Source organism: Natrix helvetica (assembly GCF_964273705.1).
Source record: "Natrix helvetica genome assembly, chromosome: 5".
In the NCBI taxonomy this organism is placed as follows: Eukaryota; Metazoa; Chordata; class Lepidosauria; order Squamata; family Natricidae; genus Natrix; species Natrix helvetica.
In genome coordinates, this window is record NC_138551.1 from 79,793,860 (window position 1) to 79,819,928 (window position 26,069).

General features: G+C 39.6%; 1 protein-coding gene across 3 annotated transcripts in view; it reads left to right on the top strand.

Annotated features, from left to right (window-relative positions):
• RNLS (renalase, FAD dependent amine oxidase) overlaps positions 1 to 26,069 on the top strand; it is a 169,940-nt gene that overhangs the window by 96,049 nt on the left and 47,822 nt on the right. For all 3 annotated transcript variants that reach the window (XM_081955473.1, XM_081955474.1, XM_081955472.1), the window contains exon 5: positions 25,270 to 25,443. In XM_081955473.1, the coding sequence (XP_081811599.1) occupies positions 25,270 to 25,443 (174 nt within the window). The remainder of the gene's footprint in view (positions 1 to 25,269; positions 25,444 to 26,069) is intronic.

The window sequence follows — 26,069 nt, forward strand, 5'->3', positions numbered from 1 at the left end:
GAGAGTTCTGCAGATACTGCTAACATTTCCTCTTTTATTATGATAAAACTTGACATTGATCTCTTCTTCATTTGCTCTTCTGTCCAAATACATAATAGATGTTCCAACTCTTCCAGTTCTTTACTTATTTTTCCGATATATTTGGTAGCACTTGCATTTGTTCTTGCTAAAAACTTCCTTTCATTTTCTCAGCATTTATTCTGATTGTCTGTAGCACCACCTCATTTAACCCAGTAGCATATGTGTCTTTCCCGAAGCTCCATTTTGGCCTGCAACATGCAGGACAAATGTTACAGAGCCTATGTAATTATTCATAAGAGCGATCGACTGATGTGGTGCTGCAAGATTCGTAGTTCGGGCCTTATTCACAAACGCTAGGGGGCTCTTATCGCATAAGTTCAAACGTTCGCTAAGGGAACACTTGTAACCCGGGGATTACCTGCATTATTATTATTTTTTGTACACTTACTCTTTCTGGCAGAAAAAAACACTGGTTATTAATCATCTTGTTATAAAGGTACTTCAGCAAACAGCAAAGAACTTTGCAAAACAGATACTGTAGCTCCAGGGCAACAATAATAGAAGAGATATGAAAGCCACTGATCTGGACAGTGATGCTATCATGATCTTTATTCGTGTAGTGAGAGTTGCTTATCAGATTTCATCTCCTCAAGTAATAAGAGTTAAGATTATTATTTAATATATGCTGCTTTTTGTGTGTGCATGTTTGGACTCATCTACTTCTAGTCCTCGATTGATTATCACAGTTGGGACTAGAATTTCCATCATGTCAGTATGGTCATAAAACCAGTTTTATCAGATGACCAGACTCCAATTTTACCATGATCATTAAATGCATCACACAGTCATTAAGGGAAACTCACTTCCCCAATTGACATTGCTTATCAGCTGGGAAGATCATAAATTGCAATCACATAACCATAGGATGCTGCAACCTGTCATAAATGCAAGCCCGTTGTCCAAATTGCAATCATATGACTGTGGGAGTGGTGCAACCATCATAAATTACGAGGACAGATTATAAATCACTTTTTCTGAGACTGTGGTAACTTTGAACCATCATTAAGCGGAACAGCCAAAAATCTAAGGTTACCTGGATAACACTTCTGATACCACTTTTAATTCCTGCCTTATCTGCTTCTCAGCCAGAAAAAGACAAAGGAGATGCCACTGCAGGGAACTCTCAAGGATGAAAACCACAGTTAGTTAAGAAAGAATAGGAAGTTGCTCGATTAACACCTGAACAGAATTATTAGAAATAAATTTAGCCAACACAAGAATTACTGCTTAAACTTAAGTGCAAGACCATGTTCCCAGCACATCTGATAGAAAAAATAATTCTTTCCTCATGAAAGAACATTCTACTCGGGTGGCTGTTTTGATGAAAGGGCATTGCTCACTAAATTGTTTTAACCATGTCTGGACAAAGTTACCACATAACTTCTCCATCTATAACCATTCCCATAAGGCTGGATGGAGGAGGGCTGCAGCATTTTCATGTGTCTCTTTCTAACAACTTAGCAGTTCGTCTGTAACCAAGGCACAATTATAGGTCAATTGCTATAAAGAAAATAGAGACCAAAGTTTATATTTCCACTTTAGAATAGATTTTACACACTTTTCTATAGGGGTTTCTTGTTCTGACAATAGAAAAGCCTTCATTGTGCCCCAAAAAAGAAAAATGATGGCCAGATCACGAGATGAAAAAAAAAAATATCTTCAGCTTGCTCAAGATTTACTGCAGAAGATGTCATGTAATATTAAAGAGGTCAAGTCTTTAAGAAGGAAATACATTTTTGCAGACATAACTTGATTTTGGAAATCCAAGCCCTAATCTCTACTTTAATCAGACTGGTTTCTAATCACCAAGTTGCATTAGGGATTCAAGTTGCCTCTGAGAAAAGCATTTGTAAAAATTTGGGCTGAGCTTTTGTCAGTTGAACACAGCTGTGAAAAGGACAAAACTGGGTCTCAGAGGCAAGAGTAAAACTCCTGAAACTGTTAATAGTGATTTTCTGCCATAGGATTTTATGTTTAACAGTTTTAAGAACATTTCCCAATGCTCTATTTGACTTATGGCCAAATTGCGATCTGAATTTCCATTACTAAGTGGGGCAATTGTTAAATGAATTATGCCCAATTTATTATCTTTCTTTTTTTGCTGCAGTCATTAAGTGAATCACCCAGTTGTTAAACAAATGTTTAACTTTGTTGAAAATCATCTGGGAAAATAGCAAATGGCAATCACATAACCCAGTATGCTGCAATTGTCATAAATACATGCTAGTTGCCAAGCAGATGAATTTTGATCATGTGATCATGAGGATGATGTGACAGTTGTAAGTGCAAGACCTAGTTGTAAGTTGCTTTTTTTATAACCATTGTAACTTCAAATGATTACTAAATAAATGGTCATAAGTCAAGGACTCCCTGTAGACTCCAGTCTAGTATAAGAGTAAACAATGTTTTGATAATCAGAGCCTACATTCAACATTACAGTAAACTAGGGATGAAATGATACAGTTCTAGAAAAGTGATGAGGCTGAGGCACATGCAAGACTTTATGAAATTTTGTTTTAATTTTTGCAGGAGTTTAATTAATTTTATTAAGCCCGTTTTGCACTGCAATTTCATGTTTCCATTTCAAAATTATAGGCAACCATCAGTTTTGGCAGCCGTATTACCAAAACTGTATAGCTGATTCAAGGCAGTCTCAGAGGGTAAATAAGTAGGTACAGGCCATAGATTTCTCACACTGATGCAATAGATCATCTCCTTAGCATTTCCTTTTAAAGGTTCTTTAAGATTTTTTAAAAAAAGGAACAGTGGAAAGAGGAAGCCTGAACTATGTGGGAGAATAAGGCTTGGGGCAGAGAAAATTAGATTAATATCCAGTACAAAAACTAAAATAAGGAATTGGTTTACTTAAGTCTGAGAAAGTTGAAAGTAAAAGTCCTGTTAACATTTTGAAAAAAATGTTTGTACTTCTTTAGAAGATGTTTTTAACCTTCACACTCTTCTGCTATCAGTAATTATTCTTTCATCTGTTACTTTAAAAAACATTTTTCTCTTTTAATTAGAGTTTTTATATTTATTTGCCATGTGAAACACATTGGATACCGTAGAGGTGGAACTGGGAATAAAGTTTGGTGACTGAACCAGAACTGTAGATAACTGAATGAGAATAGGGATAAATCTTCAGTCTGTTCCCAAAAACATCTTAAAAGTCGTCATTTTCCTGTTCAACTTCCTCCTGCAGGTTTCAGTCTTATAACTCTTCTTGGCAAAAATAAGATTTTCATCCAATCTTTTTTCTTCGTACACAACTCAAGGTTGCAAACATACCAAAACTCCTTCCTCCTATTTTCCTCACAGCAATGAAATGAGTTGGGCTGCAAGAGAGTGACTAGCCCAAAGTCATCCAGCCAGTTTTTCATTTGTGAGACTAGAACTCCCAGTCTCCTGGTTTCTACACCACCACACCTTAAACAATTAACTAATTGTTTTCAGTGCTAGTTTTACAGAAGATAGACATTTCATTGGCTCCCTTGATTGTTCAAAAGTGATGACCATTAAGTACTGTATATATGTATGTATGCATGTGTGCATGGGTTATTTTGAAAAGAAAGAAAAGAATCTATCTTGACTGCTTAGGACTTCAATAAGGTGTTTCCTTTTGTGACAGGTGGTGGAAGCTGAGTTTGCCAAGCTGTGGTCCAATAGAAGCTACTATTTATCACAGTCACTTTCTGAAGACAAAGAATGTTGTGGTGCTCCAGAAATGTTATTGTGGGATGACCTGTCACATGGAAAACGATGCCTTTTTCCAGATGCATGTTGAAGAATTGGAGGAAGAAGGAGTTCTATTATCTCAAAATGAAGCAGACGTAGGGGTGGGGAAATCGTCGCTAACCTCATATAGATATTTTATGAAACCCAGAAAAAAATAAATTGCTTTGAATAGAAATGCCAACTATGGGAGTTACATGGAAGGCAAAATCAATAAAAGTAAAAGTATCCATCTTGGATATTAAGAATGTAAGATGGTGAGATCACTTCCGGTCACTGAAGGCGACGGACGTTGTTGTCCGCTGTTCGTCTCTCTGGTGGGCTCCTTTCAGGAGCACAGGGGGTCTCGGAGAGGCCACCTGCCGCAGTGCGGCTTGCTGGAACCCCCCGGATGCAGCGGCAGCCGGTGGGGGTGTTTCCAGCCTCGCCCCAGGAGCTGGGGAACGGGGGGGGCATGGAACAGCATTTGGCTATCCGCCCTTTTGCTGAATGGGCTCCGGGAGGAAGGAGTTAGAGGAGCGGCTGGAATGCAGGTGGTGAGAGATCCGTCCTAATCTCCTTAATTATCGTTGATGGATAAGCAACAGACTATTGTAAATTCGTGTTCAATCTATTTGAAGCTGGAAGATTAGAGGGAGGTTCCTTTTTCTCTTTACCCCCCTTGGATAAAGCGGCATTTGAATTATCTCTCTCTATATCGGAATGGAGAGAGAATAAAGGCTGACTTGTCACTTGTATTAATTATGTGAGAAAGATTCATATCACAACTGCAAGAGGTGATTGCTGAGCTGTTTTCTTAAAGGAAAAAAAACTTTATGGAAATCTTTGTTCTTCTCCCTGTGAAAGGAGGAGCCAAAATGGCTCCCCTCCGTCTTCGTTTTTGTACTTACAAATGAAGTCTGCCTTTTGAAACTACCTTTGAAAAAAATATCTGGCATTGTATTATTACCCCCCTGAAAGACCCCTGGACCTCTCCTGTTATATGGTCTTCCTGGATCTTGATTATTTGATTTTCCCTTTTCTGGTGTGCCTCCGTGTCTTGGAACTGTGATGGAGAACTAACTTTTCACTTTCGGATTTGCCTACCTCCTTGGATCGGCACAGCTGCGCACTCCACTGACGCCATTTCTTTTGTAAAAGACTTATACCATCTCTGAACTCAGAAAAATGGGGCCCAAAAACCCACCAATGGGCAAGTCATTCTCAGCTCCCACATCTGCCACCTCCAGCCCAAGTATGCATCAGACGAAAATTACTTCATTGTTACAACAAGAAGGGTCTAGAGAGAGCTCAAAAGACATCCGTTACCCAAATGTTTCAGGAAATTATGAGGGGTCAAAATGAGCTGAAAAAGGAGGTGACAGATCTCAAAGAAGAACTCAGAGGTGTACAACACCATATATCAGAAAACAAACAAAAATTAAGGTGTTGAAGGAGGGGGCGGTTGGGCTGGGGGAGGAGGTTAAGGCAGTCCGGAAGGGGAATTTAAAATTGGAAAATTTTATGGCAAAGGTCCTTTTTTCTCAGATTCCAGAACCTACCAGAGACAGAAAATAAAGATCTTAAGGATATTATGAGTACAATTTTAGCAGAATATATTAAGAGTGACAAAGAACATTTGTGGTGGGATATGGATCTGGTTTACAGGATTAATTCAGCATACGTTAGAACACATAATGTTCCAAGGGAGGTACATGTTAAATTTCTTAGGAGGACCACGAGGGATGAGGTGCTAGGGGCTCAAAGGGGGGGGGGGGGAACCACTAAAATATAAAGACAAAGAAATTACCATTCTTAAGCAAATTCCAAAAAAATAAGAGAGAAAAGGAGGAAGTACTTCTCCTTATCAAAGAAATTATATAATAAAGGAGTTTGGTTTAGATGGTTATTGCCAGAGGGAATGTTGATCTTTTGGGAGGGAAACAGAATTAGAATTAATACAGTGGGGGAGGCAGAAGCCTTCATTAAAAAACACAGCTCTCTCCTAGAGGACGAAAATATGGGAGGTAGTGAAAAAGATAGTAATGTACAAGATATGAAGGAGGGAGGGGCTGTGGCTCCATCTGGGGACAGGGAGGAGGGAGCAATATCGAAAAGGCTCAGGTCACAAAAATAAATGCATTTGAAATATTATTGTAATTGTTGATATACTAGAAAGTGACAAAAAAAGAGATGATTGAACACATGGTTGATATAATGTAGAACAAGATTCAGTTTTTGCTTATCTTTTATACATTGTCTTTAACATTGTAAAAATTGTGAGATTTGGAGGGATTTCTACCACTAGCACGGGAGCTGCCAAAATTTTCTATGTACCCTCTTACCCTTCCCCATAAATGTTTAAAAACCAATAAAATTCTTTTAAAAAAAAGAATGTAAGATGGCTAGGACATCAATGCTATATAAGTCATCCTCTTACACAGGAAACATGCTAGGTAAGATAAAAATAAAGAGCAAAAATTGCAATAAAGTAACCAGTCTTTGCAGGGTAAATTAAGAGAATGCAGAGTATTAAAAAGTGGAATATCTCAAGAAGATAATGTCACTAAGTGATATAATTTGTTAAAAACTCTGTACAAGCAAAAACAAAGGCATGACCAAAATAATAATATTAAAAAAAAGATGAGGATGAACACATTGATGGCACATGGGTTGAAAAGAAGAAAAATGATGTTTTATGCTTATATTATGAATTTGGTGTTCTTCAGCCCATCAGCTGCTTCCAATAGTGTTTTGATGTGGTTTTGCTGACTCACTTGAGGACTCAAGTGGGAGTAGACATGAACTCTTTGTACTGCTGGCATTTTAAATTATTTTCTCCAGGAGAAGTCCCAGAAGGATAAATTGGGTCAGATTATTTTTATGCCCTGGTTGGTTTCACATGTGAAATTCTACTCTTCTGTCTTGTATTCCATTCAAGAGTCCTCCCCTCCCCCACCCCAAAATATATGAGTGAGTATGATTTTTCTTTTTGCTGAAGATACTTCAGTGCTGTTTGCATTTTCCTTACCTCTGTGTTCTACTGATGCTACTTTCTGAGACCTGCGGCACTGCCAGAACTGCAAGTGAACCCATAAGGAATACAAGTCTTGGGGGGATATTGCATATGATGATTTATTTCTCAGCCTTCAAGAGCCATTAGAGCTGTGCCAATCTGTCCATGATGCCTTACATCTGGTATAGATGGAAATTAAAATGTCAATCTGGGTGTCATTAGCATATTCATGATGTGTCCTACAAACCATGGATAAATTTCTTTCAGCAGATCTACTTAACTATCAAAGATGTGGGAGATAAGAGTGTTCCATGTAGAAATCTAGAAGAGAACTCCTACAGATAAGGGAAGCACTATTCCTGCAACATGTTCTGAAAGGTGTATTGGTAAGATAGGGAGTCTGATCATCTTTTTACTAAAACTGCCTTTTATTTTAGGCCAGACAATTCAGAAAGATAAGAACATAATAGAAGTCCAAGAACCCATCTTCTTCTGGGTTCCTCTGTGTCCGTCGAAGGTAGGGGTCCCCAACCCCTGGGCCATACCTGTTTGAAACCAGACCGCGTGAGTGATGGGCAAGCATGTGTGCAAAGCTCCACTCATGCAAGCGGTGAGCTCTTATGCTCGTGAGCAATGCTCTGCTTGTGTGAGCCGATGGTGCTTATGTGGAAGGCGCATGTGATTACGCATGAAGCTCCATTCATGCAAATAGAGCTTTGCACGCGAGCACTCTGCTCATGCGAGTGAAGCTTCGTGTGTGAGCACAAGCACCCTCTGCCTGAGCAAGTGGAGTTTCACACGTGAGCACAAACTCCCTCCAGTCACGCACGAAGCTCCATTCATGTGAGCAAAGGTCGCTGGTGTTCACACTTATGCCCCTGGTACTCACACACCGACCCCACGCCCTCCGCCAAGATGGAAAGGTTGGGGACCACTGGTCTAAATCATAAGTTCAGTTGCTCCCAGTCATATGAGTAATATTCTAAGACAGTGGTTCTCAACCTTCCCAATGCCGTGACCCTTTAATCCAGTTCCTCATGTGGTGACCCCCAACCATAAAATTGGTGTCTCGGTTCCTAAGACCATTGAAAATATGTGTTTTCCAATGGTCTTAGGCGACCCCTGTGAAAGGGTCGTTCGACCCCCAAAGGGGTCCCGACCCACAGGTTGAGAACCACTGTTCTAAGACACACTGCTGTTAATACCAAAAGCGTTGTTTGATCATCATGATTAATAGTTGTTAAATAATGTGTTTGTCTAATAATTTCAGAGGAGTGTGTGTGTGTGTAAAATCTTCCAATTTGCTGATAGGAAATTCCATAATTTCAGTCATATGAGTAATATTCTAAGACAGCGGTTTTCAACCTTCCCAATGCCGTGACCCTTTAATACATAATTTTAACTTTGCACTGCATGACAAAGTGCTTCCTTTATTCCCTACCCCCACCCCACCCCCGATCTCTCCAGGTTTGAAGGATGATAAACTTATCACTTCTCTGGGCAATTTGTTTCCACTGCTCTTATTTTTTGGAAGATTTTCCCTAACATTTCATTGGAAGCTTATTTCCTGTAACTTCAATCTATTTTCCCATCTTTTCCATAGAACTGCTAATGAAAATGGAAAATTGTTGTCCGCAACCATTTAGTTTAGTATTTCACAGATGCCTATCTTTTAAGTTATTAATACAAGCACTAATTCAAGATTCAATCTTCCACTGAACTGCTGAGGAAGATGACATAGGGAGCCTTTATTGCCATTTCTGAGATGTTTGATGCCTGAGTTAATTTGCAAGCATCCTAACTTTTCTTTTAAATCAAGGAAGAGGACTGCAGTTGAATACTCAAGGAAAAACATTGGTCTTTAGAATTATGTGGGAAGAGCATATACAATATACACATTTTGTCACTGTATTACAGAAATTAACGGGGTGAGGGGGTTGTTTAATCGCCACTTCTGGGAGATTTGATGCCTGAGGTGATTTGTAAGCATGCCATTCTTTCTTTTAAATGAAGAGGTTTTATAGAAGGGATAAATGAGTCAGTCCAGATGACTAGACCTGACTTTGTCCATGGAAAGGGAAGGGCCTTCTAGGAAGGGCAAGTTCTCTTTTGCATCTCTTGAAAGACGTTTCCATAAATAGTGTCATGCTTGAAGAAAGCAAATACTCTGATTTCATTGTGCATCCCAGATGCTTGAGGCATGCTATGCTTTATGTAAAAATTATTTGTAAAGTGCTCTGTCCTTGAGATGACATAAATTTATAATACATACATACACACAAGTATATGCATGTATGTTCTCTACCATGAAAAAGCTCATTGTCTAACATGCCAGACTTCAAGGCAGGATTCAAACTTCTATGAGACATTCCAGATGCAATGGCTACTGAATGATTTCAGCTTAATTGATAAATTCATAAAATAAAGGCTGGCCAAGCACCACATGCTGTTTGCCAGCTTATGACCTCAGAAATAAATAATGAATGTACATCACTCCATGGGAAATTATTTGGTTTTCAACATGTATAGAACTGGATACCACTTCCATGCATTTTAGGAAAAACGAAGGTTGCTATTTAAATATGAATTGTTAAAAATAAAAATCCAAAGTAAATATTATTCCTAATGGCAAATCCCTATGATGAAAGCCCTCAGTATTGTAGGAAAACAGATCTAAACAGACTAATATCTTCAAATGTTGGTCATCATCGTCCAAGTAAACTATTCTGAAATAATTGAAATGTGGGAAAAATTTAGTACACAATTTTTAGACTAAAGGTAGTCCCTAACCAACAAAAGGGCTGGCTTTTATGCCATAATTGTTTCTATTTTTTTAGTTCAGAAATCAGGGTAGGGACAGGAATAAGATATTTGAGAGATAAACCACTTGGGAGCATTTTTGAAGTTCTTAGAGACTTTAAGGATAATAAGTCTCTAAGAACTTCAAAAATGGTCCCAAATCATATTATGGAAATTTGCAGTTATGTCACCAAATTATGTTTACAAAGTATGGAAGTAGGAGCTTTCTCTTTCTATATGCATTCTTAAATCCCATTCAAAAAAAGGTATAGCACCATTGATCCCACACTTTTCAGTGATACTCATAGATCAGGGGTCCGCAACCCACGGGCCACTACCAGGCTATGGCCTGTTTGTAACTAGGCCATGCAAGTGGCAGGCCAGTGCACACACACACACAGCTCGACTTGCGCAAGTTGAGCAAAACATGTACACCGGTCCGTCACTCATGCAAGTTGAGCTGTTCTCCCCCCTCCACTAGGCCGCCAAGTCACAAAGGTTGGGGACCAGTGTCTTTCATTAACAGATGCTGTCTCCCCACCCCAGCAAGCCTCTAGCAAATCTGGAGGCCAAGATGGTGCCTCTGATCCTTAAATATTGACCTTCCCTCTGCTGATGAAGGTGTCCTTTTTCTCACTGAGAACGAAAAAGAAGATTGCAGAACAAGCTATTGGGCAAATTGAAGTTTTATTGTACCAAATAAGTCTGTTTCATGGACAAATTTCAAGGAGGTGTGTCTATCAATGCCAAAAATTCATTATCATTTTGCTTCATTGGTGGCAGTTTTCCTTCCTTGGGTGATGACAGAATTTGTGTTGACAGTACAAGATGTAAAACTGACACTGCTACTGCTAGATAAAAGAGTTGTGTCCATTATTTCAGATGGGATGTCCAGACAGATACCTAGTTTGTTGCATATAAAGTCTTTTGAATCTGGTTATATTAACTTGCAGTTTCACTGTACTTCTTTCAAAAGCTAAGAATATCTCACAGCATCAATTTTACTAGGCCAGTTCGTTAACTGTTAAGTCACTGTATCTTTGGAGGCATACCAAAAAGTCTGTTCATGCTGCTCAGCTTAATGTGATCTCCTTCTAGAGATTAAAACACAGTATTGTAATATTAAGTTTATTGTAAGATTTACTTTTGGGAAGAATTATATATGATTTTTGCAGATACATCTATGTTTAGCCATAGTATTCAGTGTTCTATTTATTTACTAAAGATTTTGAACTTTTTCATTCTACAGAACAATTCACTAACTTTTAAAGACTTAAAAGCATAAGCTAAGATTTGATGATATAAAAAAGCTAAAATTTGATCATTAGTGAGCAGTTTGTGAAAATATTAAAATTGAAGCCAGTTGAGTTTCTTTTTCTTCTGTTTTTAAAGTTATAAGGAATATAAATTTAAAGTGTTAATAAGCTCTAGTCAGTACTGTATAAATACCATTGAATCAAAATAATATAATGTATTACATATTTGTATGTGTGTGGATGAATGAGAGGATGGATGAATGGATGACTAGGATGAAGCTGCCATGACTACCAATCTTTTAATCATCCTAGATCCCGATTTGGCCATTTCTGTCTAGCTCAGGGATGTCAAACTCACATTGTCACAGCGGCATCACGTGACGTAGCAGGACATTTTCCCCCTTCGCTAAACTGGGTATGGGCGTGGCCAGCACATGACACATCTGGCCCACGGGCTGCAAGTTTGACAGCCCTGGTCTAGCTAGTGCCTGTAGAGGTGAGTTGAGAGTTGAGTTGAGAAGGATGTAGGTAAGTAGAGATGAGCATGTATCTTGTGTGAGAGAAAGAACAAGTGTGCTTGTAATTAGTACAATTTTGCTGCCATTTAAATTTGTTTGGTCTCTTGTGTATCCCAAAAGAACATGACGTGCCTCAGTGATCATTTGAAAGTTATTTTAGTGTGTTCCTAATTATTTCCCAGCTGTTCACCAGGGCTGTGTGTCTCATCTACTCTAGCTGCACATATCTGGGAAAGCCAGGTAGAAAGCAATGGGTGCTACAAGATCTGCAGGCCCCAACCAGTGGTGGGTTTCAAATTTTTTTGGAACCTACTCTGTGGGTGTGGCCTCCTTTGTGGGAGTGGCTTGCCAGCCATGTGACCTGGTGGGAGTGGCTTGGCAGTCATGTGACCAGGTGGGCATGGCTAACTTGGAAAATGTGGTGAAACTCACTTAACGATGCTCTTGCTTAGCAACCAAAATTTTGGGCTCAATTGTGGTCATAAGTTCTTTTTCTTTCTTTCTTTCATCTCTCTCTCCCACTTTCTTTTTTTCTTTTTCTTTTTCTCTCTCTCTCTGGCTCTTTGTCTCTCTCTCCCTCTCTGTCTCCCTCTGTCATTTTCTCTGGGTGTCTATCTGTCTGTCTCTCTCTCTGTATCTCTGTCTCTCTCTCCTCCTTCCCCCATCTCTGTCACTCTGTGTGTGTCTGTCTGTCTGTCTGTCTGTCTCTCACTCACTCTGTGTGTGTGTGTGTGTGTGTGTGTGTGTCTGTCTCTGTCTCTCCCTCTGTCTCTGCATAAGCCCGGCCGAGTGACAACAAGTTCCCACCGTTACGAAGTCTCGGAGGCTGTAATTTTCTGAGCTGTGCGCGCGCGCCTGTTTTCCACGGCTCTGCGAGGCGAGCGATGATTGCGGAGGCCGTCAACGGTCCCCCCTCACGTTCCTCGTCTTCCCGGATGGCATTTGGAGTGATTGCCGGCCACACAAACCTCGCTGCTGCTCCACGCGGCCAGCGATGATTCCGGAGGCCATCAGTGGGGGGGCAGGGTCCCCCCTCATGTTCCTCATCTTCCCGGATGGCCCCTGGAATCATCGCTGGCCGCGCAGAGCCTTGCCGCTGCTCCACGCCGTGGAAAACATAGGCGCAATTACAGCCCGGAGCAGGAGCAAAGCCCCTTTCCCAACTGGCCCTTCCTCCCTCAGAACGCTTTGGAGGGAAGCGTCTGCAAAAGGCCGGGCAAGTGACAACAAGTTCCCGCCGTTACGAAGTCTCGGAGGCTGTAATTTTCTGAGCTCTGCGCGCGCGCCTGTTTTTCACGGCGTGGAGCAGCAGCGAGGCGAGCGATGATTGTGGAGGCCGTCAACGGTCCCCCCTCGCGTTCCTCGTCTTCCCGGATGGCATCCTGAGTCATTGCCGGCCACGCAGAATCTCGCTGCTGCTCCACGCCGTGGAAAACAGGCGCGCGCACAGCTCAGAAAATTACAGCCTCCGAGACTTCGTAACGGTGGGAACTTGTTGTCACTCACCCGGGCTTCTGCAGAAGCTTTCCTCCAAAGCCCTCCAAGCGAGGAAAGGCCAGTTGGGAAAGGGGCTTTGCTCCTGCTCCGGGCTGTAATTGCGCCTATGTTTTCCACGGCGTGGGGCCGCGGCCAGAAGACAAGGAACAGCAGTGGCGGCGGGGAGTCAGCCCCTATGCAAAAAACGCCAAGGGGGCGGGGCAGGAAATTACTTCCGGGTTCATTCTTCAACCGGATCGCGCGATCCGGTGCGATCCGGTAGAAACCCACCACTGGCCCCAACTAACTTTATGAGCATGACCATAAGCTGAAGCTGGAAGTGTTTGTAATAGATTTGAATTATTCCTTGGGGGAAGAATCTCTATATTATCTACGGTATATATCTATATTATCCCTTTAGGAAATGGAAAGATGAATCTTTAAATTGTATTTCAGCCATGCCAATCATAATGTATACCAAAATATTGCATGTATGAGTGAAGTCATTGAGATCAGTTGGGAATATTTTTCTGAATAATCTTAAATCTAGATTATTTGAATTGACTTTTTTCTGGGCTCTTTTTCCTTCCTGCTTAGGAAAATTAATTGTAATGTGGTTCATGAAACTTCATAAGGTCTCCTATTACATTTTTTCACAGGATATTCTTTAATTTTTTCCCCAAAGCTGTGTCCATGAAAAGAAAATAATTTGCATTATGCTGACATTTTTAAGGATGGGGATATCAGCTGGATAATATATCACAAAAGTTTCCTTTAGAATAGATGTTTAAGGGTTCATATCAGAGGTGTGTTTCTGCCGCTTCAGCCCAGATCGGGCGAACCAGTAGTGGTGGCAGCGGGAGGCTCCGCCCAGATGCTTCAGCATGCACACACGAGCGATCCAGTAGTAAAAAAAATGGAAACCCACACTGGTTCATATGAATATCTGCTTGCATGTTTATATTCGTCAGTTGAGTAGATTGATAAGTGTATCCAATAAGTTGTAATGATAGCTCTTATAGCATGTAACATCATTCTGTTTTATTCTTTTCCTCTGCTTTGATTGCATCCTTCCATCAAATCTGCTTTTTGCAAAGGTTTCACTTATCATATATTTTAGGCAATAAGCTTTATAGGCCACCATTATTTATGATAGTGATTGAGAAAAGCTGGTTGCTCATAGACAATTGTTATAATGTTTCCAATTGTGTAGTCTTGTGGGATAACTGTTTCACTGTCATAAAAATTCAAAACATTGGATTTATTTATATTGTTGCTATTTTTATTTCCATTTTTGTGTAAGCTTCGCTGAATTTATCTGCAGGGCTGCCCTTTACAATCTGAAGACACGATAAGGAAGTGTGGCTTAAGGGTCCATGTCTTTCTCATAACCTTTACAGCCTCCTACGTAAATTACAAAATAGTCAGATGGTCTGCAGCTGGAAATGGCCTACAAAATGGCACTAAGCCAGCCCCATTTCACAGTATCGTGTTTTTTAAAGTCCTCTTGATGACTATCAAATGCCTTTCTTTTTTCTCTTGAAAGGACCTCTTCACAGATAGTATCTTAATAAGTTGCTTCTGATTCTTTGCTTGAAAATTCCCACAAACTAAAGGATGGTTGCCATACATTCTAATTTTAACTGGTGTTGGATGTAATGCTTAATTTTACCTCATTCAAGATTTCAATCATAAATCCATTGAATTAATGCCTCTCAGGGCAGAATACTGTCACCCATTATTTCAAAATGCCTCTTCTTTCAAAGGAGGGGAGGCATTTTGTATTGATTGTCAGATTATGTTGTCAAATTCAGTCATAATTTTACTAACAAGACAGTCTCCAATACAGTGAATTTTGGTTCTCGGAAATATTTATTTCAAAAATATGGTTTTCAGAAATATTTATATAGATTATGTTTTTAAATAGAAAAGATTATTCATTCTATATATCAGTGGACAAAAATGTAGCCATTTAGAATCTTTACTTTTTCTCCAGAGTACTTTGAAAATACTTGTTCTTACATGAATTCCTGTATGCTAAATTAGTGATAGATTTGGATTACTGCAGTTCACGTTTCACGGGATTGGCCCTGAAAACAATCTGGAAACTATCACTGGTACATGCAGTGCCTACTTGCTGGCTAATAGAAACCAGGGTAACAGAATAACACAGATACAGTAGAAGCTGCTTTCACCCTCTCCTCTTAGGTTTGAATGCTGCAGTTAAGGTCTTGGTCATTACCTCTAAAATTATTTATCCAATTTGTACATAAATCTCACCCACTGGGAGTTCACAGTAGAATAATGTCACCATATTTGAGTTGAACTAGTCCTATTTTATCTGAGTAGGTGGGTTGGTTGGCTGGCTGGCTGGTTGTCCAAAACCTAAATGACTCTGGGTGGCATACAATTAAAGACCAACATACAAAAGTACAGTCAACTAGAAGAGTAAAACACCAAAATAAACAAAATAAAAGGAGGGCACCTCAATTAACCTAGCTTGGAGAACAACCATTTCTTCAACAATTTCCTGAATAACATAAGAGTGGAAACCACATGAATCTGAAAAGTGATTCTAGAGAGTATGGATTTCAACATAATAGCCATGCTTCCTGCGTCACACAAGATGATGTTCTTTAATTGATGGGACCTGAAACACATCCCGTCTGTTGATCAAAGGCAACTGAAGATAGGCAATCCCTCAGATAGCAGGTCCTATGCCTTGAAACATCTTAAAAGTGATAACCTTGAATTGCACCCAGAAGCCAAAAGACAAACAGTGCAACTCACAAAGCAGCAGGATCCCACAACTAAAACATGACACCCAATCACTGTGCTTGCTATTGTATTTTGGACCGGCTATAGCTTCAATGGCAACCCTAAGTGGACTACATTACAATCCAAATCATGCAATGACTAGAGCATGGGTGACTATCTGAAGAGTCTCCTGGTGCAGGAAAAGGTGCAACTATTGCAGCAGATGTACCTATAGAAAGGTCCTCTTGGCCACAGCTGTCACCAGCTTGTTGAGCAGGTGTTGAGAGTCCAAGTGGACCTCCAATTTGTACACAAATCTCACCGCTTAGGGTTAACAGTAGCATAGTGTCACCGTATTTGGGTGCAAATTTATTTAATGAATAAATAATAAATATATCTAGAACTGTCAGTTTTGCAAGGTAGTCTATACAGGAAGCACGCCCATATGAACTAGTCCTATTTTATTGTAAAGTTTTATTAACCTAATCCAGACCTGCACAGCTTCCAGCCGTAGTGTTAAGACTTTAGCTGCATTGGTTCAAGATATACAATCGGATATGATCAGCATATTGATGGTACTCCAAACCAGTGAATGGCCTTACCCAGTGATTTCATATGGATTTGAAACAAGAAGATAAAGGCCCACAAATCCTGTGGCATCCTTCTAATGAGGGGTTTTAAGAGCAGTCTCTCCCTACCAATCAACACCAATTGAAACCAGCCACTGAGAAAAGAAAACCATTCTAAAATAGGATTGGCCACTTCCTGAAACCAGTCCCATAGGATACTATGATTGACAGCATTGAAAGTCAGTAAGAGATCAAGGAGCATGAAAATTGATTTAATACCATCATCTTATGAGCCACGATGGCACAGTAGTTAGAATGCAGTACTGGAGACTACTGCTGACTGCCAGCTGCCTACAGTTTGGCATTTCAAATCTCACCAGGCTTAAGGTTGACTCAGCCTTCTATTCTTCCAAGGTCAGTAAAATGAGGTCCCAGATTGTTGGGGACAATATGCTGACTCTGTAAAGCACTAAGAGATGGCTATAAAGTACTGTGAAGTGGTATGCGGTAAGTCTAAGTGCTATTGCTATTGCTATCCTAGCTCTCCTATAGGTCATCAACAAGCATAACCAATGATGTCTCCATATTAAATGCTGACCTAAAACCCAACTGTTAAATCTATATGAGCTAAAAGAATTTGACGTGGGTTCCCTACCCTTACCTCAAGGTGTTATCCAGAGGAGCCCAGAAACAAGCATTCTCGGTTGTACTTCCATCACTTTGAAATCTATAGACTAACAAAGTTAGAATTGCTCCTTCCTTCTGCCATTTATAAAGATTGGAAAGACAGTCCTTTTTCAAAGCACCTTCAAAACTGAGGACATACCAAGATTAGTAACAGATACTTAAGCAAGGATTTTGATTGTTTTTTGTTAATGGTTTTATTTGTGATGTGTTTCTATTTTAATTTTACATGTGCTGGGTAGAAGCTGTCTAAAATCACTAGAAGAAACCACATACTAAGACATGTCAATAAATAAACAAACCTGAAATTGCACATTTAGGTACACTTATCTGGAAGTAAGACTCACTGAACCTCTATGTGGCTTATTTTTGAGTAGATATTCACAGGATTGAGCAGCCAATCATTAAAAACTTCTAGTTACTGTTTAGACTAGCTGACATCCCCAATCTGTCAACCTCCATGTACCTTGGACTTTAACTAACCAATATGCCTCTAGCCACATTGCCTGGAAATTCTGGAAGTTATACTTCAGTACTGGATTAGAAAGCCTAATTGTGAATAACACAACAGGATATTCATTTGTTATTATAGAGGAGTGTAACTGTACTTAATTGCTAAATGTTACCTTGAAACAATATTTTTGAAATTAATTTAGCTGGGGTATATCAAGCATGCTGAATTGATTTATATAATTATTAAAATGGAAGCAATACCTTTTGGAAATGCTATGACAGATTATTGTTCTACTACTATGCTTTTAATTTTTACATACAATAGTCCATAGATTCCAAGAGGTTTTGGAGGTTACAGCAACAATAGGAAAGAAACTCATTGGAGCTTGGGAAATTTGCTGACTTAAATCCCATGATAGAAATAATGTAAGAAAAAATGTGCTAAGTGAAGTTATTTCCTATATGGAAACTCTTTTTATTTATAAAATCTGTAAAAATGTGAATGTCATAAAATGACATAAAAATGTCATTAATGCTCTGATTTTGGATCACCAAAGTGCTTGAATAATTGCTTTTCTTAATTCATAATTCGTTTCCATTGTGCATGTATTGATTTGACCCACATGCTTTCTCACATATTCAAATATAAATGCAATAATGAATTCCCTCCTTGAAAATGTTACAGAAAGTTGTCTATCTTTTCAATTTTTCCCCTCTTCTTGGCTGCTGTTATTATTGTAGAACAAAGAAAAAACTAAATAAAACTTGGTTATACTCTCTGAGTCCATCCTTTCAAGAGCTTCCGTAACCCGATCTGCATTAGCCATCAAGCAAAGAGCAAATACATCATAGCAAGATACTTGTAGAAATGGTTGCAAATAATGTAGGTCAAAATCCCAAACATGCAGTGCAGGAAAAAGGACCATATTTCCAAAATCTGTAGTAAATTCAACTAGGAAGATGAGAAGGATTCCTTTTTGGCCCAAAGTCTATTGATCAATTAGATCCCATCCAAGGACTGTTTCCAAGAGTACATTTAATTGGGCCCCACTTCAAAAATCAGATTGCTAGTTATGGCCTAAGAGATGTTCCTTGTTGTTTGAAATGTTCCAAGTCTACAGAAGTGGTGCCACATCTTCTCATATTACTTCATCGTAGAATTTTGCCTTGTAAGATGCCAAGTCAAAGTTTTAAAAGGATCAGTCTTCATTATCTGCCAGAGCAAAGAGCCTCCTGATTTCTGTTAACCCAGTGCCCTCCCTAAAAATACCTATGTTACAGTTTAACCACAATTTCCTTTTTAACTTAAAACATCAATCGGCAGCAACTTCAAAATACTGCAGCTTGTTCAAGCAATCTGTATCTTATTGACTAGTTTTAGATTTCTTGCCAAAGTAGAATTTACTCATACACTACAAATAAAATCATCTTAAACAAAACAGTCTGTTGAAAGAAGGAATAATAGGGTGTTTTTAACAATGTTGTAATCCATATGATTCACTCATATATTGTACATGGAAGAAAATTCCCATTTCTCTCTCACACACACACACCCCAAAATATAATTCTTATGTGAGTAAGCCCCATTGAAAGACATGTGACTTTTGCTGCAGATAACTAAATAACAAAAATTAAATGCTTAAAATTATGAACATTTTACCCAAATTGTATTTAGCATTTACAATATATAGAACTTGTCAGATATTCATACAACTTTGTACTCTTATGTTATGATTTTTGCCATTAGTTCTGTAAGATTAGGCTACTGCATTTTGTTTTTGTCTTAGAAACCCAATTAGAATCAGGTTAGAATCAATAGTTGATCAATGGAAATGGCATAATCATAAAAGTACACAAAAATAGTACCTGGGATTTTTTTCTCCACCCTCAAATATGTTGTCATTAAGATCATTGATCTTTTAAAATACATACCTGAGACAACATTAACAATAAAGTCACCCTAGGTCAGTGGTCGGCAAGCCGCGGCTCGCGAGCCACATGCGGCTCTTTACACATTTTAATGCGTCTCTTCTGTGTGCCGGGCGCCCGCTCCCATCCCTCCTCTCGGGCACTTCAAAACAAGCGCCCCTTTCCCTTTTTTCTTTTTGACCCACAATGATTAGGGAGGATCCTGAAGTCGGGCGGGGACGAGAAGCGAGGAGGCAGAAAAAGAAACGGAGGCTAAGAAGCTTCCCCCCCCCCCGCCCCCTCCCAGCAAAAATCTAACCGGGGAGCCGGGCGGGCAGTAGCAAATTAGCCGATCACGCCGCGTGATCGGTTAATTTGCTACTGCCCACGTGGTGTGATCAGCTAATTTGCTACTGCCCGCCTGGCTCCCCGGTTAGATTTTTGCTGGGGGGCAGAAGCTCCTTGGCCTCCGTCTCTTTTTCTCCCTCCTCGCTTCTTGGGGCTCCACCAATGGGGGAGCAAGGCCCAGCACCAGGCTTTGGGCTAACACAGGGGTCTGCAAAGTTGGCTGTTTTAAGACTGGTGGACTTCAATTCTCAGAATTCTGGGAGTTGAAGTCCACCAGTCTTAAGAGCCAATTTTGCAGATCCCTGGGCTAATATGATTGATGCCCTTGGTGGACTTCAATTCTCAGAATTCTGGGAGTTGAAGTCCACAAGTCTTCAAGCTGTCAGGTTTGAAGACCCCTGGGGGTATTTTTCTAAAGGCTTAGGGGTGCAAGGGTCTTGCAACTTGACAGCTTTAAGACTTGCACACTTCAATGCCAGAGTTCCTGAGCCAATATGACTGGAGGAGGAATTCTGGGAGTTGAAGTCCACAAGTCTTAAAGCTGTCAGGTTTGAAGACCCCTGGGCCTTTTTTTTTTCTAAAGGGTTAGGGGTGCAAGAATCTTGTAACTTGACAGCTTTAAGACTTGCGTGCTTCAAATGCCAGAGTTTATTGAAACTAAAAACAGTGTACCATCCTATGTATTTTCGGTTTTAAAAATGTGGCTCTCAAAATAAATTTCAATCGTGGTTTTGGCGAGATTTGGCTCAGTTGAAAAAAAAGGTTGCCCACCACTGCCCTAGGTCATGTACGTGACCACTATACAGCAACACTGCAATGAATGCCCATTATTGGTTCAAAAAAAATACATTTTAGCAGTACAGCTCTCTTTTAAAAAATGTGTGTGGTTTTTTTTACCATCTTAAGTCTGTGCTGTGCACTCGTACAATCTACATGAACTTACCCTATGACTCAGAAGGTACATCCTTCTCCAGTCAATTGTGGAAGAAATTTCCAGCTTTGTTCTTCCTCATGAATAAGGAAAATATATTTTCAGTTTCTTACTTTTCCAATTCCTCTTTTTTTTTTAAGGTATCTCATTCTGACTTTTTTGTTCCTATAAGTCGGCATACCTCCTTTGTAACCGTCACAATTTTGTACCCAATTTTGTTTGTTATCATTTTTAAAAGCCATTTCCTTGACTCTTTAACATATTTTGGAGACAATCTGCTAATATGAGGAAGAGGGCAGGATTTGAGTGAGGGGATTTTTGGGTTGCATTTTAATTTTTAGAGTTGTGTTATAGAGAGACCAAAGGAGAGTTGAATTTTAGTTCGTGTCTTGGTTGAAGAAGTGCAGGCTAAGTCAGTTTTAATTAAAAAGTGAGCAATTTTCTCCCATGCCCTGATCTATGAAGAATCTGTTGCTTGTCAAGAACCATTTATCTAGAGAAGTTTTTTATTCCTATCTTCAAGAGCTGCAAGGGGCATATGTGATGATGGAATGGGGCTGAGCCTTTTCTGTATTTATTTATTTTTTTGGCCTGGAAGAATTCCATATAAGAAGAATTTCGGTAAGCTTCAAAGATCCCATAGATGAACTTAGTTTGCACCATTAGTAGCAAAAAGGTTTGCCAACTTGTGGCATCTGGAATGGATATGGAATGGACTCTAATAAAGAAAAGAAACAACTGGCTCTAGATACATTCCTACATACCCACACTGGAGCATGTGAGATGCATGTCTCACTTAGAATGAAACCATCCAGGCCTTCAGAGACACTAAGGAGATGCTTAGTCAAGAGAGAGATATGTTAATTGTAGCTTTTTGATTTTCCTCTCTAGGCTGCTGAAAAGTATTTATCAGTCTGGTCGTTAAAAGTAATTGGAAGTGGAAACTTTATCTGTATCTTCTACTAAATTCAGAATCCGGAGGAGGGAATGTGTTTCATAAATGCAAGAAAGAAAGGTCCTCTTCCACCCCATCTCACTTGCTGAAGTAGCTACAAATTGGACAAAGCATAACAAATCTTTTATTGGGACTTTTAAAAAGAGCTGGGTAAGTTTGGGAAACCTCCATCAATCAGAGACAATCTGGTTGAAAATTTGGCTAATTATAACACAGGTGATTTATAGACAGCTATTTTGACTTCTGTGATACCTTAAAAAAGTGCCCCCACAAAGTTCATAATTTTAAAATCTTTGCAGTAATGCAGTCTATATAGAAAAAACTTTCAAAGTGTCTAGTTAAAGCTGAGGCACTTAACAGAAAGATATCTTGCAAAAGGAAATTCAACAATTAAAGAAAATGACAACCTCATGAAAATGGAATTTAAGTTTTGGAAAAAGCAGATTAAGTTCACACTACTTATGTGGCAAAATAAACTCAACCAAATTCAAGGGCTTTTCTGTTGGAACAAGCTGAGAGTATTAAACGTTTCTCAAGATAAACAGTTGCAATGGTCTTCATGGAGAAATCATATTGTGATCTAACTACCCATTAAAAATTAAATCAGCCTCCAGAATTGCTGTAAGTTTTCAATCCAGTTGTGACCTAACTCGGTGATGGTTGAGTTCCTCAGGGGAAAAACAAATTGAGCTGTCTCTTCTATAACAATGTGTTTGGATTATGTTGGCAAGAAATTAATGGTTTTCAGTTAGCAATAAAAGTTTAATCAAGTTCATTGGACAGCAAGAGATAAGACTTTTTTTTCCTGGGGGTTTGTTGTTTTGCTTTTGCTAATAGACGTTGGTGTGGAAAATCCCTGTGATCTCCAAGGTGCTTCCAAATATTTGAAAATGAAATCTGAAATTTATTCAGAGAGAGAAAAGAAGTAACAGTCCTTTCAGTAATTTCATAGTTAGAAAGATTCCTTTTATTGCTTTTTTTCAATAAATAGCATTTGCCGGTGGATTTTTTTCTGACTTGAGGTGGGATAACTTAATATTGAATTTAGTTATGGTTCCACATAGAGGGATTTTTTTCTTTTCTTTTTTAAGAAAAAACCTTCCTTTTTCTTAGGGATTTTTCATTCTGAATGTTTTTTCCTTGTTGCTATAGGTTTCTACATAATAAGTTTCTTGGTTTTAGATTTTTATACAAGTTACTTTTATAATGTGAAGAATATTCATTCTTCAGCTAATTGGTTATAGATTTTTGTTTCTTTTGCCTTATCTGGGACAATATTGGGTCCTTTGTGATGTCAAGTATTTTACATTCTGACTTCTGAGTAATTAGACTGTCATTACATTGTTCTTGGAATGTGAAAAGTCCGAGATACCCATTTTAAAAGAGAAGGGGGGGTTATTCCCCAATTGAATAAACTGAATACTTTTCTGCAAGAAAAATATTAATTCATTGGCTGATTTTGTGCCCTAAACGTATTTTACTTTTTGCTTTCTCATTTGCAAAGTTAAACTTATTTCCCAAGGGAAGAAGCTCTCAGTGATCCTACAGATTTTCAGGAACTTTTCTCTTGAAATTTTTTTTTAAAAAATCTGGACTCAAGAAAAATATGACATTCACATTCAGGAGGCAAAGAAACTGACTTTCAAAATAGACTGGCTGTTTTGGAAGTCTTCAGCGTTTTTCATAGTCTCCCACACTACAGAACGCACAGTATCTTCCATTGTTTGCCAGATCACCTTCAGCAGCTCCAGACAGTTTCTATTGTGGTCTTTCTTTCCATATTTCCTCCAAACCATAATAGTGTGAAGTAGGTTGGACTGAGAGAGAGTGACTGTCTCAAAGTTATTCAGTGACCTTCTGTTACATGCGTACTCATTTGTGCATACACAGTCTGCCTAGATACATGGATCTCATGGTCCTCCTTTAATCCGGGGTTTCCAGAAAAGTGCAATTATCAATAAGATTAGAACTGGAAGGGACATTGGAGGTCTACTCAAGCAGAACACCCTATATCTGTAATGGCGAACCTATAGCACGTTTGTCACAGGTGGCACGTGGAGCCATTTCTGAGGGCACATGAGGCGTTGTCCTGTCAGCTCCAATGCGCATGTGTGCGCTGGCAAGCTGATTTTTGGGCTTGGTTTTTGGCTGTTTTTCACCCTCTGGAGGCTTTCCTGAAGCCTCTGGAAGGCAAAAAACCACCTAACACGCAAATCGGAAATTCAAGAATGGACTTCCGGTTTGCATGTTGGGCTGTTTTTCACCCTCTGGAGGCTTCAGTGAGGCCTGCGCGCATGCACGAGAGGTTTGTGCGCACATGCGTGGGGGGATCACATTGCATTATGGGTGCAGGCACACACGACCCCCCCACCCAACTCCCCTCGCTTTTGGCATGCCTCAACAAAAAGATTAGCCATCACTGTTCTATACCATTTCAAACAGGTGGCTGTCCAATATTTTCTTTAAAACCTCCAGTGATGAAGCACCCACAACTTCTGAAGGCAAACTGTTCCACAATCCTGATCACAACCAGGAAATAATTAAGAATGCACTCAAACCACTTTCAACCAAACGGTGAGGCATGTCAGGTTCTGATGGAATATACAGAGATCCAATGAATTCAAAGTCACAGCAAAACATTAGTACCATGCATTTTTGTTCTCTTTCATATTCCTATGCTCATCCCCATTACCCACGTCCTTCTCAACTACTCCATCCAGACATCAACTAGTGGAACAAAAGTCACCAAGTCCAAACCCAGAACAACTAATAGTGTAAGTGGGCTTTGCAATTGCAATTTTTCTGAGCCAATGCTTTGATGCTCCATAAGTCTAGTAGCTGTCATTGAGATTGGGGGATGACTGGATCCCATACGCTCGGCACCCAGCCTCCTGTCTTCTGGTGTCATTTTTGCTTTGATCCTTAACTACCTGGTTCCATCTTATCTACCAGATGAGATTGTTTAACAAGATTTTGCTTTTGTCACCTGCATATGTGATTGCTCCATTTATCAGCTTATGACAACTTCAGCCTGGTCGTACATTCTTACATGACTTATCTCACCTTTTCACACAATTATGGTGGAAGGATGTTTTGAACCTTGGTCTCCCCAGTGTGAGTCCATCATCTTTTCTACTATACCATACTGGCCAAGTTCAGTCATGGTAGTGCTTTTCAACCTTAACATGCTGGTGCAGTTTTATTTTGATCGTTTATGCATTCTGTAGTTGAGGGGTTACTGTTGCCACAAGAAGAGGAGACCTGGTAAAATTATCTCTCTGTTCCAGAAACCTTTTTCCAATGGTTAAGAAAATTGCCTTTCCCATAACCTCTGCACATGCACATCACTTGCAAATTGAGAATGTGGTTGAGAAAGTTGAAAGCTTTTGGGATGAAATGGGGGAACGATTCCTGAGTGGAAAACTTGATCTCTCACTAATTTAGTGAGCATTTAGAGCAGGCTTTCACAACTTGGCATTTGACAGATGTTTAGAAATTACAACTCACAGAAGCCCCTGTCAGCACAGACTCAGCGATTTTGTGAGGTTCCTTAATCGTCCTTTTTTTTTTAATGATGGCCACCTATAACCTGCCTTTATTTCCTGACTAGGAAATTCTCTGACACATATTTGTGCAGCCATAACAAAAGCTAGGTTGGTGGAAGGGAGAGTTCATTAAACAATGTGAATGGCCTTTTCTTGAAACACAGAAGTGTTATTTTAGAAAAGGGATTAAGTAGATTAACCGTAGTATTTGCAGGTTTAATGCTCCAAGAGAAAAATAATTGCCTCATTTTTGTTTCCTTCACAGTAATTAACAAAGGTTGGAGGCAGCAGCTGGAATCTGTGAGCTATTCCTCTCGCTATGCTCTGGGCCTTTTCTATGAAGCTGGCACCCAGTTTGATGCTCCTTGGGCGGTACAATACATCTCCAATAATCCCTGCATATGCTTCGTCTCCATTGATAATAAGAAGCGTGAAATAGGTCAGTGCTTCCATTACTCCTTATAAACGAAGTAAGAATGGAGGGTGTGGATCATGGCCAGAGGGAAGGAGCCCCTCTAATGTTAATGTGGTATGTACCTACGGTTCCTTCTGAATGCCTTTCAAAAGCAGTCCATGGGAAATGTTACAGTAATGCTAATGGGAGATGAATTGGACAGGAGTTATTGCAGTTAAGGGCTTCCTAACTTCAATTTAGCAGTTGGGGCAGCAGATCACAGCTGTAATGTGATCTGCTCCAGGAGATCCCTTAGTAGTAGACCAACCCTGACTAGGGAATGAATATAACCCTGTTAAGAGCTGAACCATACAGATGATACTTGATTGTATCTCAATAAGTGAGTCCTGCATGCAGTTTTGTGTAGCTTTGAAAGAATGGTGGGAATAGCACCCCACAGATCAGAGGTTTCCAGCCAGATCTCTCTTCTACTCCAAGTGCCAACCTGAAGATGACCCTTTTGGAAACAGGAAAGCCACCAAAGAATGGTGTTCCCCTCCTCCATTCCTATACATCAGAGCCAATCCAGAAGGATATAGGATATTTGGATAGTATTAAAAGCTGCTGAGAAGTTAAGGAGGACTATGAAAATTGTATTCCCCCAGTGTCAG